Here is a 17464-nt window from a genome sequence, read left to right as displayed (position 1 = left end):
TTGCAAAAGAGCCGTTATTTTCACTTTCTCTATGGATGGTCTTCTGTCTTTCTTAGATATTCAATTTTTGTCCATCTCAGCAACCCCCCACTACAAATTCTTTTTATAAATAAAAGGAAACAATTATCTAAAGATGTTAGTTCTAATAAAAAAAGGTACCAAAGGGTCTCACTAATTAGTTATTTAAAAGTTTTTTTTGAGGGATGTGAGTGGTACAGTGTGAGCACCTATAGTTCTAGCCCTGAGGAGGCAGAGGTAGGTAGATCTGTAGGAGTTTGAGCCTAGCCTGGTCTACATAGCAAGTTCTAGCAGCTGGGGCTACTAGTGAGAGTGTCTCAAAAAGTAAAACACAATCTTATTTTTACTTCCATTTACATGTGTCTGTGTGTGTATGGCATGTAAACACAGATGCAGCTGTCTGCAGAGCTGGCATGTTAACACGAATGCAGGTGTCTGCAGAAGCCAGGAGAACATGAGATCCCTGAAGCTAGAGTTACAGGTTGTTGTGAGCTGCCCAGGGTGGGTGCTGAAAACTGAACTCAGTCCTCTGGGAGAACAGACTATGGTCTTAACCACCGAGGCATCTCTCCCGCCCCCAAGGGTGTTCTACTACAAAAACAATCAGAATACATTCTTCAATTTTCTTATGGCTAGTTTTCTTAAATGGAAGCCTTCTCATTGTATGGATTATCTAAACAGCTAAAAGTCAAAATATCAAATAGATTTCTCCTCAAATAGCAACTCTAAAAGGCAGAGGGTGACTTCCTGGAGCACGTGGCACAGGCCAAGACAGGCTACACAGCAGACAGATCCTGTCCAAATCAAACCAAACAGATCCAGTTATAGTCAGAAAGAGGGTGAAATCATATCTACTAGTCACAGACCTCTAATAGCTATCACGGACCACAAGTAACTATCAGTTAGATGTGAGATGTCCCAGCTATTAAAAAGTTAAGCCAACCCTCAAACACCCCTCAGAATAAACTTTCTCTTTTAACTGGTTCCATACCTAATTCGATAGGTTCTAAATGGCCACTGGTAACATTATCTAACTGATGTATTTGGGCTTCTTCCCTGAAAGTTTATCTTTTAGTTAAAAAGAGCCAGGGAAAGTACTTTTGCAATATCATCAGCTTCCAAAGGTGACCCTACACTGATTCCTAGCATGCTGCCTTACCCAGCCACACAGTGAATAAAGTTTAAAGTGTTGTTTGAAATGGAAAGCTTCCAATATCATCAGAAGTATCCTCCCTGCAACTCAAAAAAGACTTGATAGTTTAGTCTGAATTCTAAAAGAAATAAACAACCCTTTCTATTTTTCCATTTCATTTGCTACAAACATCGATTTCATCTGTTTTTAATGGCCCTTGAAATTAATTTCTTTCTCAAATTTATTATACACCATTAGAGCCCAGCACAAATTAGGGCAAGATATCTTAATTACGGCTTGGGCACCAGCAGAGGGAGCTCTGACAATCGATCTCTGTTAGTATTCCATTTGTCCCAGTATGGAGAAGGCCTACAAGGTTTAGAAAAGTAGCATTGAAATTCTCCGTGGGTAGGAATTCTCCGTGGGTAGGAATTCTCCGTGGGTAGGAATTCTCCGTGGGTAGGTTCATCGTGTACTGTCATCCACTCACAAGGCTCCCCTCAGCAGCTGACCCTCCAGTATCTGATAACTATTTCAGTACTTTCTGTTCCTTTTAAGACTTCGACTTATCTTTTGCTTCTTTCAAACCTATCTTAATCAAAACAAAAACTATATGTACCTGATTCCAGAGACCATCTGACACTTATAGGGCTAAACATTATACTATGGTAATTTAAGATAAATAGGTTAAATTTTAAATCTTAAGATTGTTTAAAATGTGTAATAAAAAGATAAGAGCTCTAGAGTAGGTGAAGACAGTTATTCTGAGACAGAATCTCACACTGTGTAGGCTTGACTGACTGGCCTGGAATAGCCCAAGGCTGGGGTTAGAGACATGTGCCACCCCCCCCCCCACACACACACACCTAGGGCTGACATAACTTTAAGCCATAAACAAGAAAGATGGAGAACACTGAGCATGAACGAGGATGCACATTCAGAAAGCTCAACCACTGCTAGTGGGGCCCTGAAAGCAATGTGGCAGTATTCATTAAAATTGAAAACATGTACACCTTTTGAGCCAATATTCCACCACCACCACCCCTTTTTTTTTTTGGTTTTTGAGACAGGGTTTCTCTGTGTAGCCCTGGCTGTTCTGGAACTCACTCTGTAGACCAGGCTGGCCTTGAACTCAGAAATCTGCCTGCCTCTGCCTCCCAAGTGCTGGGATTACAGGCGTGCGCCACCACTGTCTGGCTCCAATATTCCACTCTTAAAGTGTATTACCACAGAAACAGGTACGCAAATATTCTCCAAAAGGAGCAGGACAATGTTCACGGTAGTGTGTTGTGGATGGCTCTGGGCTGCTTGTATTTTAAGATAATTCTGCTTTCCAGGGAGACACTGTCTGGAATGAGTCACATGCTTGGCTTGTGAGCCAATCCCCTAATGAATAAAGGAACCAATCACTGGGCGAGTAGGTGGGACTTCCGTTTTGGATAGGACCTTTTGGAATAGGGTAAGATGTAGCTGCTAGAGTGTCCTGGTATCTTGGCGGATCCGTAAGGATTTGCCACTGGAGGAATCAGAGTTTATTAAGGCTTACAAGATTAGCTTTTAAGTTGTTGAGCCCAGAGACTGAGTTACCATTGTTTCTGAACTAAGTTTGTGTTGTGTTTTCCTGTGGCAAAAGGTACGGCAGCAAAGCATGGGTTTGCCAGATATGCACCACAAAGGTCATTACTCACTGGGAGAAAGGTTACCAAGCATCTACCAAAAACAGGACAGGAGAAGGCAGCACGGTATTCAGTGCTGCTTGTGATGCTGGGGGTGGGGTGGAGAGGATGTAACACATTTTAAACACAGGATTTTCAATAAGCTGCTGTGAATAGCTTGATACAGATATGGAGATATTGACCAGTGGTTGCCGGGTGAGATGGTCTGGATCTTGTTATCTCTCCCAAAACCAGAGAAATTTATGAGATTGTAAATGGGCTGCTGCTACCACATTAAAATTCATTTGAAAAGTGGAACATGTCTAGCAAGTGGAGAGAGGAGGATCACAGGTTCAAGGTCATCCTCAGCTACACTGAGTGAAGGCCAATCTGGGGCACACAGTCCTTGTCTTCCAAATCAAAACCAAAATAAAATACAAACAAACGCCACAAAAAAATCTAGAAGCTGGAATTCGAATCATTTATTTCAAAACAAGTAATCCCTAATGTACTGTCCAGATACAGTGGGGAAATTTCCATAGGTCATAAAATCCATTTAGGTAGGATTTTATGATAGAAAGAAATATTAAACAGATACCAGAACAGCAAACATCAAAAATTCATGACATAAGAAGGGCATTTTTCATGGCACATTCTATTCTGCATTTGTGTGCTGCTTTGAGCTGCAATAAATAAATAACTATAATTAACTTTTCTTTTCTTTCTTTCTTTTGTTTTCTGAGTCAGGGTTTCTCTGTGTAGCTAGCTTTCTTTCTCTTTCTTTCCTTCTTTCTCTCTCTCTCTCTTTTTGGTTTTTTGAGTCAGGGTTTCTCTGTGTAGCCCTGGCTGTCCTGGAACTCAAATCCACCTGCCTCTGCCTCCCAAGTGCTGGGACTAAAGGCGTGCGCCACCACCGCCCGTCACAATTAACTTTCAACTTTCCATTTTCACATGGGTTTGACTGTTGGGTGTGTGTATGCCATGGTGTGCGTGTGTGTGTGTGTGTGTGTGTGCGCGCGCGCGTGTGCGTGTGTGTGAGGACACCTCGTGAGACCAGTCCTCTCCATCTACCATGTGGTTTCTTTGACTGAACATGTGTGGCCAGGCTTTGTGAACCATCTTTTTTTTTTTTTTTAAGTAAACTTACCCTGAACCAATCAAGCAGTCTCCCTCCCTCCCTGCACAGACTTCCTTTGTTGTCTCACTGATTCCTTCCCAGGAAAGCCTCTGTAGTCAGTATTTTCTCCTTGCTGAGACAAAATACCTGACAGAAACAGTCTAATTCACATCCTGGTAGCCCGGAGGCAGAGAAAGGGGACACAGGAATGCATTAGCTTAGGACACAGTCTCAAGGACATGACCTCAAAGGCTGCTTCTTCCAGCTACACAGACATTTCACCACCTCCAATAATCCCAGCCTAAAGACTTAATCAGGAGTAATGCACTTACTAAGTCTGTCTGCAGGACCTACTCACATCTGGAACCCCACACAGCCTCCCAGAACTGTGCTCTAATCTCCTAGGCGGCAATTAGGATTGAGAAACACAGCACCCACCTCCTTTTCTCTGGAACTAAGAATTCCACTTCATGGGGCTGGAGAGATAGATTTTGTAAGAGCACTGGCTGCTCTTCCAGAAGACCCTGGTTCAATTCCCAGCAACCACATAGCAGCTCACACCTGTCTGTAACTCCAGTTCCAGGGGATCCGACACCCTCACACAGACATCCATGCAAAGCAAAACACCAATGCACATTAAAGATAATAACAAAAAATATTTCAACTTCATTTGTCAGCACCAACCCTTTCTCCTCCTTAGGTCTCCAATTGGGAGAAGATGCGCGGGGGGTGGGGGGGGGTGGGGGGGGGTGGTCACCATAACACGAATTTGGGTGAAGTTGGGGGTAGGGAACTCTTCATGCATGACTTCTATGCTTAGCAGGTGACACAGACACAATGACTCCCACTAAGCACCTGGACAGGTATCCATGGGCGACTTCCTGGATACAGCAGGCTAGTGGGGCAGGGCTCTTTTTATTATTGTGTCACTGTCCTTGTTTAAGTTTTAAACTTTATTATTAAAAAAAGGTCGTAAATTAAAAAAAAAAAAAAAAACCACCATGAACAGAAACGATACCAAAACACTATGGAACTGAATGAATACAGTTGAAGTGGCCATTCAGAACAGAAGCTATACACTGGATTGCATAGTTTTATTACCAATATAAACAGGCACTTTTAACTTTATTATTTTACTTTATGTGCATGGCTGTTCTGCTTGTGCCTGCAGAGGCCTGAAGAGGGCATCGGGTTACTGACTTCTGTGAGTCTCTGAGATGCCATTCGGGTGCTGGGAATCAAACCTGGGTCTTCTGGATGAGCTATGAGTGCTCTTAGTCTCTGAGCCATCTTTTAGCCTCTTGAGTGCATCTGCACGCTCTGGCGCTCCACTAAACTGCGAATCCCCGACAGTTAGACCTAGACACACACTGGGCTCTCCATCCTTTCACACTCATGCTCACTTCCTGCATGCAGTCCGCCCTCCTTCCTCATGTTTACTTTTCCTGTCTTCTCTCCTGCATGAAACACGATCCACACGTGCACTTGTTATTGTAGCCGCATACACATTTATTATTGGCTAGGTTCTGCATGAGGAGAGCGGTTTTTTCCTTTCTGAGATTGTGTGACCTAACTTAAAATTACACATTGTAAGCCCATCCACTTTCGTGCAAATTTTCTGACTTATTTTTAAGAATTGAGTGGTATTCCATTCTACACACATATACCAAATTTTCGTTATCCACTTAGCTGTTGATAAGCAAGTAAGTTGATTACAATTTTTTGCTATAGTGAATAAAGCATTAATAAATATGGGATGCAAACACCTCTCTATGATACAGTTTGGTGTTCTTTGAGTATTTGTCCAGGAGTGTAGCTGGGTGATGCAGTTAGTTGTTTTTTAACTTTTTGCGAAATCTCCAAGCAGGTTCCCACAGTGACTGTACCCCAACTAGCAGTGAACAAGGCCTCCTTTCCCTCCACATCCTCTCCAACATTTGTTGTCAGATTTATTGATGCTGGCTATTCTGACTTGAGTGAGGTATCTGAAAGTAGTTATGAATTGCATTTCTCTGATGGCTAGGGACATTGATATAGATTCTTTTGTGTATGTGTGTGTGTGTGTGTGTGTGTGTGTGTGTGTGTGTGGATAGGCCCATGGGTGAGGAGTCAGGCAACTCAGGTATCTCTCCTCAGGCACTTTCTGCCTCTCTTTTTGAGACAGGGTACTCTCACTGACCAGAACTCATCAAGTCTTAGGGATCTGCCCACCTTAGCATCTCCAGTTCTTGGATTACAAGCAGCCACCACACCGAGCTTTTTTCTATATGGGCTATGAGGTTAAACTCAGGTCCTCGGGCTTGGCAACCACATTGCAGAGTTGTCTCGCCAGCCCAACCAACTGTTCCACGGGTTCTTCTTTATAAAATACGGATAAAGACTCTATGAATGACTGTACGGCCATGTTACTTGGCTCTCAATATAAGGCTAGCATTCTCACTTTTGTAATGACTTAAAAGCAGTAAAGATACGAATCAGGCTAGAAAACACTTGAGTGTAGTAGTCCCACCTTTAAGTCCCATTCTTAGGAGGCTGATGCAGGGGCATTACCACAAGTTTGAGGCTGGCCTAGGCATCTAGTAAGATCCAACCTGGACTACAACGTGAGGTCCTGACTCAAAAAGACTAGAAAATAATTCCATATATGTGGTCCCTGGAGGACTTACTTCAACTGCACACATAAATCCTTATATGCGTGTGCTTACATGATCACAGCAATGCAAGATTTTGCAAATGTGACATTAAAAAAAAAAAAAAAAAAAAAAAAACCCTGAAACCTAAATGCTCTGTGGTTATAAAAGACAAAATATATAGTAACGATTCTGTGACAGGATAGAATGTTAGGCCTCACCAACAAATTCTCCTTTCATGTTCCAACAAATGGTCCTGTGATGTAATGCATAACATATAAAGCAACTTTAAGTGAGTTATTTATTAAGCTGAAGTAGTATGCCTATCGTTCTAACTACTCAGAAGGCTAAGACTTTAGCTTGAAAGTTCCAATACAAACACAACCCATCTCAAACAAGCAATCCCAACTCTTGATGACCAAAAAGAATTGGCAGGGAAAAAAAAAGGGCAAAATTAACTTTCTAGAAAAGATCTGGGAATAGAGGGCAAAAACTATCCAAATCCAAAGCTCAAATCATGATTTAGATGCTTTTCGTGAGAAAGGAAAGCACAACGGTGTGACTGGGCAAATCAGATTGACCTCTTTGCTTTCTCTGAGAAGTGAGGCGGTCAACCAGATGTCTGTGTAGCTAAAGGCATGAAGAACACCAACTGCAGAAGACTGCCGTGACCCCCTGGGTTCTTAGGAACTCTAATGACTGTACCCACTCAGAGTAGGGCAGAGAAAGATAATGGTGCTCACCTGAGTTTCAAGAAACAATCTCTTCAAAAACAAAAATTCTTTAAAAGTAACAAGTACCATATATGCATAAACTTTAGGGTCAGAAATTAAAGGGTCAGATTTGAAGCAAACTTGTACCTTAATTTTTATATTTACTTTTGTTTTGTATGTGTATGGGGGGGGGAGAGAGAGAGAGACAGACAGACAGACAAAGTGTAATGTACACACAAAGATGGGTGTGGAGATCAGAGAACAATTCCGGGGAGTCATTTATCTCCTGATGTCTTGTGGGAGCTAGGGATCAAGCTCAGGGTGACAGGCCTGTGCATAGGCACAGGCACCTAGCAAGTCACTTGTTAATTCCCTCCAAACTTATGTTTCAAATAGCAGCATATGCAGGCCAGGCACACATGCATAAAGTATCTACCAATTGATTAGAAAGGAGCACTACTGAAACTGGTATTGAAGGGGTTTAAAAAAGGGGGGGGGGGAGTATAGGGGGTTAGGTGAGTGTGGCTAGGTGGCGTGGGGGAAGGTGTCCAGGCGGGCCCTTGCCTGGGCACCTCTGCCCCTGAGGGACCACACACACACAGACATGGTATAGAATAGAGTTTATTGGGAATTAGTGGTAGAGAGAGGTAGAGAGAGAGAGAGAGAGAGAGAGAGAGAGGTAGAGAGAGAGAGAGAGAGAGAATAGAGAGAGTAGAGGCCGGCCATGACCACGTGTGGGGGGGGGGAAGCCCCAGGGGCAGAGAGGTGAGAGAGTATGGGAGAGCGGAGAGCAAAGAGAGAGAGGAGGAGTAAGTAGCCCCTCTTATAGTGGGCCAGATCTCTGGGGCGGGGCATACCTGGCTATTGCCAGGTAGGTGTGGGGTGGAGCTTAGACAAAACCCCAACATTCATATTTCCTCTTCTTGCTCTGTCACTGTCCCAACCTTCAATTCTATTCCTTCTGATCCACAAAGGCTCATCTTAAAGACTGTTCATGTGGTTAACTCATGTTGTTATCTCTTTAATAAACTTGTTAGCTACAGGAAACCTACCCAAATCTACTGCTCATGGACCAAGTAGGCTCCATCCAGATAAGTACATCTGCCCAAGTTCCCACTTTACTACCTTTCCAAAGGGTGGGATTCCTCTGGGTTTCAATTGTACATCTTAAGAAAATTTTCCTTTCTCCCAAATGTACTTAGTCTTATTCCCTAACTATACTAATGTGTTCCAACATCTTGTTAAGTCCAGGCCCTTGCCATATCCAGGACAGCTCCAGAGAAGCAACCTTCAGATGCTCCAATCTCCTCTCAGCTTCTCCAGACGCAGACAGCTTCTACTGGACCTGTTCTCTGACCTATCTTCAAATGGCTCTACAGACCCTGGACAGCAAAGAAGCAGCCAGTCCTCCTGGGACTGGACAATCACCCCCCATACCCCTTTCTCTAGGTTCTCCAGAGACACGCCGCCCCAATGTCAGCATGAAGCAGCCAGATCTCAACAACGACCCTATTCCTGCTTCGCCTATTCGCAGTCACTTCTTTTCTTTTTTCTTTTTTATTAATTAACCAAACATTGGGGGATGTTGGGGTTTTGTCTAAGCTCTACCCCACACCTACCTGGCAATAGCCAGGTATGCCCCGCCCCAGAGATCTGGCCCACTATAAGAGGGGCTACTTGCTCCTCCTCTCTCTCTTTGCTCTCCGCTCTCCCATACTCTCTCACCTCTCTGCCCCTGGGGCTCTTCCCCCCCCCCCTCCACGTGGTCATGGCCGGCCTCCACTCTCTCTATTTTCTCTCTCTCTCTCTCTCTCTCTCTCTCTCTCTCTCTCTCTCTCTCTCCCACTAACTCCCAATAAACTCTATTCTATACCATGTCTGTGTGTGTGTGGTCCCTCAGGGGCAGAGGTGCCCAGGCAAGGGCCCGCCTGGACACCTTCCCCCACGCCGCCTAGCCACACTCACCTAACCCCCTATACTCCCCCCCCCCTTTTTAAGCCCCTTCATCATCCTGCTGCCGAAAGTCCTTCAGGTATTACTATTGCAGTAGTGGATTTCATAAACTAGGCAATAATGTAATCCTGGTAATAAAGCTACCAGCTACACTTCACTGAGTCTTTACCATAGTCTAGAGCATGCAATGGAATATCTCACTTAATGCACAGGATAACCAAAGGGTAGGACGTATTAAGACTTAATAGTACTTATGTTCAAATATTTATGTCTAATGTATACTGTGGGACTGAGAGACGAAGGAGGCGAGGCACTGCCCTAGTCGACTTTCAGACAAACAGGCAGTCTGAAGAGGTTCACAGGATGGCTGAGGCAGCAGCAGGGGCTGGAATCCAGTTCCCCAGTGTGCCCTCGGGTGGTCTACTACAGTAGCCTCTCAGTGTATCCATGTCCACTAGTCGATGCTCTCTATTTCTGAAAATACATTTTGATGGTTTTAAAAGGTGTGTATGGGGGGGAAGGGAAGAAGAGAAAGAAAAAAAAGCCAGCATCATTCCTTTCCCTAGTGTAGAAAATTTATTTGCAATGCAAACAAGGCAGTAAGCAGTCTCTCAAACTAACCACTGAGAGTGTCCTTTAAAGAAACAAGTCCTCTCCAAGCACTATGTAGTCAGATTCCAAAGCCATGCTGAACTTCCCAAGTATTTACTAGTTCACATTTTTTTAAGTTAGTGAATAGTAACAATATAGTCCTCTGAGTAGAATATTAAAGGCGGTAAAATAAGTGCAGTGGTGTCAGTGGTGCTGGCCCAGAAGGCAGTGGACCCAGCACTGCACAGAATCCTCACCAAAGCCACAGGTAATGGAGAACAGGAGGTCTGGCCAGCGGGCCAGCTTAACTTGCTCAAGTCTTTGGACATAAAGTTTATGTTCAGTGATACAATATTTAAAGGTACCCTCAGGTTCATGTATTGTGTGTTTGGGGCTTTAGGAAACTGTAATCATCTGTGCCCTGCATTTGAATAATTTCAAAAAATGCTTATGAATTAAAAAGCTTCCTGATGTTAAACTGAAGAAATCGAGGAGGGAGGCAGAATCTGCAGGTGGTACCTGCTCATAAAGCATTCTAATTACATTTGGAAAACAACATTAAGTAGCCCAGCTGTTGATGAGTTTGTCAAAAAAGTAGTTCCCTGTAACTTCTTTGTCCGTGAGGCACCCCTAAAATGGGGCAGCTCCACCCAAGAGCAGACATGGTCCAGGTGTTCTTTCTACAGGACTAATTTCCAGCCTCTTTGCACTTTGAAGTTAGCACCTATATGCTGTGGAGTCTGCAGCAAGGCTTGGGGTGGCCTCTGATTACAAGGGAGATGCAAAGCGTACACTGGCGCACCAGTCAACAGAAACATGTCCCCAGTGGGTATGAGTGCTGGTTGCAGAATGCCCTTGGAGAGCGCCTTTCTCAAAGTGTTATGTAAGGCCAGAATTGTTTAGTTTATGATGGCCATCTAAGAGACCACTTCAAAGATGACACTTTTGAGAATGGCTTTGTTGAACTCACTTGATAACAAATGTCAAATGAAAGCAAGAATCCAGCATTCAACATACAGGAGCCGTGGGAGGCAACTACAGCACTTCTACAAGATCTAGAAGCACTAATGGCCACATTTTATGTAAAAAGTGATACATAGTTCTAACCTACTGTTTGGATTTTAAAAGTAACATTTCTTTAAACCCTGTGACTCAAGTGGTCTAGAACTCAAAACCTGGACCAGGCTGAGCTTAAACTCAGAGATCTGTGCCGGCCTCAGTCTCCAGAGTGCTGGGATTACAGGTGTGCACCACCATAGAGTTCACTGTGGCAGTGGTATGCCCATATGCCTGTACAGGCCAGAGGTATAACTCTTACAGTTCAAGTTATAGGCATCTGTGAGCCATCCAGTTTAGATGCTGGGAACTGAACTTGGGTATTCTCCAAGAGCATTATGTGACCTTAACCAGTGAGCCATCTCTTCAGCCCAAGTACCCACTTTTAAAAAATAACTTTTGAAAATATTCAGGGTGTTTGATAAACTTTTCCTTGAAAGTACCGCTTCCTAATTAATTTGTAAGTTCCAATTTATTTACCAAGAACTAAAACTGCTAATTGTTTAGGCTGGAAGACTAACCTATCTTTATTTGTTCTTGATTTTAAACAGGGTCTCATTCTGTAACTAAATGTGGCCTAAAACTCAAACTTGGTCTTCAACTTTTGGCAATCCTGCCTTACCTCAGAAGTGCTGGATTATGGGTGTGGTTGACCATGCCCTTCTCTATTATATATTTTGCCCACACTCAACTTGATTATGCCATATCATTCAAAACTTCTGTGGCACATCTATAGGGGGCCGAGTAAAGCACAGGAAAATAAAGATAGATACTCCAGCAGTATTTACCTTTAGACAATACAATTTCAAGAAACATTGTTTTATCTTGAAATTTGTTTAAGTGCTCTAGAGAACAGACAACCAGAAAACACAGCAACTTAGTAAAATGAAGATCAATACTTACAGAATGTTAAAAGTCTGTAATTTTGGAATTGTATAACTTAAGTAAAACAAAAGAATTAAAGACCAGAAAACTCAGTGCTCAACACCAGGAGGTGCTAGTTAACCACATTCTCTTACGAAGCTCAATTCAGTGAACCTCATTGTCCTGCTAGGAAACTTCACAGTGTGTATCATATGCTTTCAACGGTTACACAAAAAAGCAAAAACCTGAGAAAAACAGATGAGGTGTGGACAGAGATGCTTCTCTATGCAAAAAACGCACAGAATGACCGCAGGATAAACTCTGCCGTGGGCAGTCACCTCTGCAATGAGGATAACAGTGAATATATAATGGGATCACAATTTCACCGAACTAGGTGGGAAGGCAGAAGAAATGCACACCACCTGAGAGAACAGACAGGAACACAGCACCTGAGAAGATAGGCATGCTGCTCAGAGTAATTGCTGGGTCCGCTTCAGATCGCCCACATCTGTAAAGCAGAGCTGAGCAGTACATACTGAAAATTATCTCAATGTTAAGTTTACTTTATGATGTGGACTCCTGAAATAACAGTAAGACAGCAGCAGATATGGGCATGAGAACAGTAAGTAGTGTTTTTACCACTAACAAGTAAGTGGCCAGCGAACTGGTGGTTATCAAAGGAAGTGAAATTAGATCAGTTCAAACATATCAAAAATTTCCTGCTATCGACACAGGAGGCTCACAAGTTCAGTATCCTGTGGTGGAATGCACCACCATGCCTTAGGCAATAATGGGTGGGAGGGAGAAAATTAGTCTTTGTTCTCTGAAAACAGAGGTAAAGCAGTGAGTGGCAGAATTAGGGGGAGAGATTTGGTTAAGAACTTAAAAACATTTGCTTTCATGACATAATCACTAAAGTTCCCTTGGATAAAAACCCTCTGTACAATTATTTCATATTTTGTAACATTTGTGCTCCAGATGGAGACTGGTAACTGCCCCTAATACTTGTAAAGCTCAAGGAAGAGAGGACCAGCACAGCTGCACTACTGACTAGGGGTGCACACAGAAAGCCCCAGAAGCACACCCATGAAGACAGCCTTCAGCTGCCTTCCACAGGAATGAGGTCATTAAACTGGAGGCCTGTTGACATGAAGATTTGTCTAAGACCCAAAAGACTATTTTTTTTCCTATTCATTAACACTAATGTGTCTTACTAGGTTTCCCTCGGTGTTTATTATAATAGAAATACTACAGCTCCCTAAGGGTTCATGGCTACAGTCAACCACTCCGAGAATCAGCAAGTAACAGGATAATATACCTCATATGAGTCAACTCAAAATCAGACCAGATAAAAAACAACTGCCATCAATTTTCCTTCGAATCCGGGATGGGGCAGTTCTTTTTCTGTTTTCCCTATTAGTGTGGGATTCAGGAGTTTGGTTAGCTGAAGGAAATAGGAAAGTAATATGTCCTATGAAGAAACACCCTGGAAAAACAAACTATTCTACCTACCAAGAGCTGGACTTCAAAAGTCTCTTTCGAATGGAGTGGAGAGGCAACTATACACTACAACCCTGACAATCCAGTGACCCATCATTAGGTATGTGGGATATTTTAGAAAGTTACCTCATTCAGAACATGGGACCCTGGGCAGAAAATGAAGGTAACAAGCACACTCTCAGGAAAGATTGTCCCTAAATGGCTACGCAGACTGAGGCCACTCTGTTCACAGCTCATGTTAGCACTCACACAGGTGTCACCACATTCCTGGTTCTAGGAGGAAAGGACCTTTCACAGGAGGATGTGTCTTTGACCCCCTGGTGTCTGGCGCTGCTGTCCCTTATCAAGCCTACCAATTTTGGAAAGGTTCCTCCGCGGACCTAAACCTCAATCTCCGTGACTACTTCATCTTAGAAAGAAGAACGGAAGTTCCTCTCCTCCAGGAAATGTTGGAGATCTGGAAGGGTCAGGAGTGACCCGGAACGGAAAAGGAAAAGTCCTATCAAAAATCAAGTAAATTCAAGTCTGTCAAATCTAGCCCGAGCCATTCGTTCTCCTTTTCCTGCCCAGGTCTCCTTTCCAAGCATCCGGGGATAGCCGAGATGGACCGACACCGGCCGTGACATCTCTCCTAAGCCCGTAGCTCCGTCACCCTCCCCGGGAACACGGGGACGGGTTCCGGCTCCTTCTGGAGGCGGTGCCCCCTGCCCTTCCCAACTCTGAGCTCAGGTCGGGGCGCGGCGAGGCCGTGCGGAGGGTCAGGAGTCAGGGTGGCGGGTCCCCGGCCACGTCGCCTGCAGCCGCGCCCAGGACGCTCCGCGGACTCGGGCCTGGCCGCCCCGGCGTCCCCCCAGGCCTCCGCCCCCGCAGCCCTTACCCTCAGGACGTGGTAGCCCTCTGTGCCGCCGCCCGGGATCTCGACGCTCTGCGAGGAGCCCATGGCGGCGGGCGATCCGTACGACCCGGCCGGCTCAGCGCTGCTCCGCCTCGCGCACCGCCCGCTCTGCGACTCGGCGTAGCTCTTGGGACGTGGCACTTGCAGCCGCCCGAGCCGGGCCGCACAGCCCGCCGGGAGATCGTCGCCCGGCAGCCACGGCAGCTGCGACGCCGCAGACAGCGCCCCCTGACGGGAGCCGGCGGGAACGATCCGAGAGCGCGCAGGTGGCCTAGGGGAGGAACCTGGCAGGGCGCGCGAGAAAGCGGAAATACGGCTCGGAACGCGACTGCTCGCTACGGGGCCCCGGAGTGGTCAAGACTTATCTAGGCGCGTTTCTACATTCTCAGAAGGGTACTTGGCTGCAGCGCCTCCTGGTGGCCAGAGGCAAGAGAGGAAGGGCGCAAAAGCCAAGCACGCTTGGCGCTTGCTTTGTTTTAGGTGTTGTTTAATAAGATTGTATACCTGAGGATAGTTTGCAATGGCTTTCTGGGGTTGGAATATCAGGTATTCTCAGCTCACATTTATAAAGAGCAGTGTTCCCTGAAATAACAGCTATCCTAAGTTTTGTTGCTGTTTTCTGCCTCGTCCCGAAGGAACACTTCGGAGTTACGCCAGAACGGGAAACAAGGTTGGATTTCCTTGGAATTTTGCCTGCTGCCCCCACTGTACATCTTTTAAGTAGCTCAGTTTGATCCACAGATATCTCACAGAACCCGTTTGCTCCTTTTGTTCCCTGCCCCTCTCCTCCCCATACTGTGGTTTGACTCTCAGTAACGGTGTGCCATTCAGTTGTTGACCTTCTTTGGTGTTTTGCAAGGTGAGCTACTATTAAGGGTGCATTATTCTAGTCCCAAATGGTTTTTAATAGTTACCCCAGCACACCTTCATTTAGATCGCAAATGAATGACATTCTAAAGAACCAGGGAAATACAGTACAGGGACCTTTCTTTTGGACAGCTGATCAGTTCTCCACATGGAATCAGAATCATATGAAAAGAAGACTGGATTGAAGGAGATACTCATAGACATAACTAAAAATAAAAGGAAGAGCTTGAATTGGTTTGGATCTGGAGTTAAGCCTAAGGCTTCAGGGCCCTGTAGAAGTTGGAGCCTGTCCTTAAAGTAATAGCAGAAGCCTGCTCCTTCCTTCTCTCCTTGCTTCAAGCTGCCCCAAGATGGGCATCTTTGCCTCCAATTATGATATTTCCCACAGGCCCCAAAATAATGGAGCCAACAACTATGGACTGAAACTACAAGCCAAGTAAATCTTTCTTCCTTTAAGTCATTTTTGCCATTTACAAAAAGTCAACAGAAGGCCAATCTGAAAAAAATCCCTAGGGGTGAAGAGGTGCTTAGGGTCAGTCATGTAAATGGGAATTCAGATCCCAGCACCCACAGCGGACTGTGCTTATTGCTTCAGCTCCAAGGGATCTGGCGCCCTCTTCTGGCCTCAGTGTAAACACACACACACACACACAGAGAGAGAGAGACAGAGAGACAGAGAGACACAGAGAGCGAGCGAGAGAGAGACAGAGAGAGAGAGACAGAGAGAGAGAGAGACAGAAAGAGAGAAATACCAAAGCTGTGCTTAAATTCATCAATTAGCTTTAAAGGAAATGCTCTAGTTTGTTTTATTTTGAATTGGGATCGTACCGTATTTTCCTGACTAGTCTTAAATCTTTGATTTCAAGTGACTCCTGCCTCAGCCTTCTGAGTAGCTGAGGTATACCACTGTGCCTGGCTTGTAAAGGGCATTTTTGGTGCAATTGGAGAAATTTAAATATAGTTGCTAGAATATTAGATTTAGGAGAAGAATATTTATCTTAATAAAAAGGAAGATAATTACTGGGTAGAAGAAGACAGGCTGAGCATGTAGGCATACAAAATCATTTTTCTAAAATAAAGTATACATTAGTGCATTTCTCTACATAGGATATTATGAGCAAAGGGCTACACTACTGACTTCTGAGTAGTAACTGTGCATTTATCTCGGCTTCTTAGATATATTCTATACTGCTCAAGGACCTGTCTTCTTTATAACAATTTTTCTTTAAAATTTGAAAATAAATTACCATGTCTTTCTTTGCTGCTAATAAGCCAATTGTAGTATCTTCAGAAGCTCCCGCAAGTTCATAGTTGAATAAATGGAAGGTGCTGTTATGTCATGACGCTCTCAAAAGCAGGGAGTGCAGTGAAGTTGGTCGCATGTTGCTACTGTGCACTGGAATGCATGGCAGCTCATGCAGAAAATCAATATTTAATACTAGACAATAAATATAAGAACTGGATTTGTTGATAATCATCTTACCCTGCTGGGAAGTCAATAATCTCCTTCATGGTCCTGATATGTTAACATGCCAAAAGTTTTAGCTTAGGGGTTGGGAGATGGCTCAGGGTGAAGTCACTCACTGCACAGGCATAAAGACTGGAGTTCAGATCTCCAGAACACACATACGAAGCCAGCCCATTGCTGCAGAAGTCTGTAGCCCCAGAACCGGCGTGGCAGACACAGAAAGAGCCTGGGGACTTGCTGGCCACCAGCCTAGCTCCAGGTTAACATAGAGACCCTGTCTTCAGGAAATAAGTCAGAAACTGAGACCAGAATACACAGTGACCTTCCCTGGCCTCTGCACACACACACACACACACACACACACACACCAGAGAGAGAGACAGAGACAGAGGCAGAGAGACAGAGACAGAGTTGATTTGGGATCAATTTTTTTTTTTTTTTTAGACATTAGTCAGTTTGCAGATTCCAGCAGTAGATCTGTGGTAGACCATAAGCAACCACAACTATTTTTTGACACTGTTCTCTAGAGAAACAGAATCAAGGAGATAGGTATTAAACTAGGATGTGTGTGTGTATGTGTGTGTGTGTGTATGTGTGTGTGTGTGCATGCATAAATTTGGATATATACACATAAATGTGTCAGCTTAAAATAGTATATGTAAATTTAAGTAGTATATATAAAATAGTATATATATAAATTTAAATAGTGTATATACATCTAAATATATATAAAATAGAATATAAATTTAAATAGTACATATAAATTTAAACAGTATATATAAAATAGTATATATACATCTAGATAGTATATATAAAATAGTATATATAAATTTAAATAGTATATATAAAATAGTATATATATACATCTAGATAATATTTATAAAATAGTATATATAAATTTAAATAGTATATATAAAATAAAATATATACATCTAGATAGTATATATAAAATAGTATATATAAATTTAAATAGTATATATAAAATAGTATATATACATCTAAATA

The 17464-nt window shown here is 43.6% G+C and overlaps 1 protein-coding gene across 2 annotated transcripts in view; it reads right to left on the bottom strand.

Moving 5' to 3' along the window:
- Positions 1 to 14330, bottom strand: part of Gorasp2 (golgi reassembly stacking protein 2) — a 30407-nt gene extending 16077 nt beyond the window's left edge. The window contains exon 1 of one of the 2 annotated variants that reach the window (XM_052182663.1): positions 14107 to 14330. In XM_052182663.1, the coding sequence (XP_052038623.1) occupies positions 14107 to 14169 (63 nt within the window). In that variant the 5' untranslated portion in view covers positions 14170 to 14330. The remainder of the gene's footprint in view (positions 1 to 14106) is intronic. The other variant, XM_052182662.1, reaches the window with a different exon arrangement.
- Between the last annotated feature and the right edge of the window lie 3134 nt (positions 14331 to 17464).

The sequence above is a fragment of the Apodemus sylvaticus genome, chromosome 5, assembly GCF_947179515.1.
Source record: "Apodemus sylvaticus chromosome 5, mApoSyl1.1, whole genome shotgun sequence".
NCBI classification, from domain to species: Eukaryota; Metazoa; Chordata; class Mammalia; order Rodentia; family Muridae; genus Apodemus; species Apodemus sylvaticus.
This window is presented reverse-complemented; position numbering and strand designations above follow the sequence as displayed.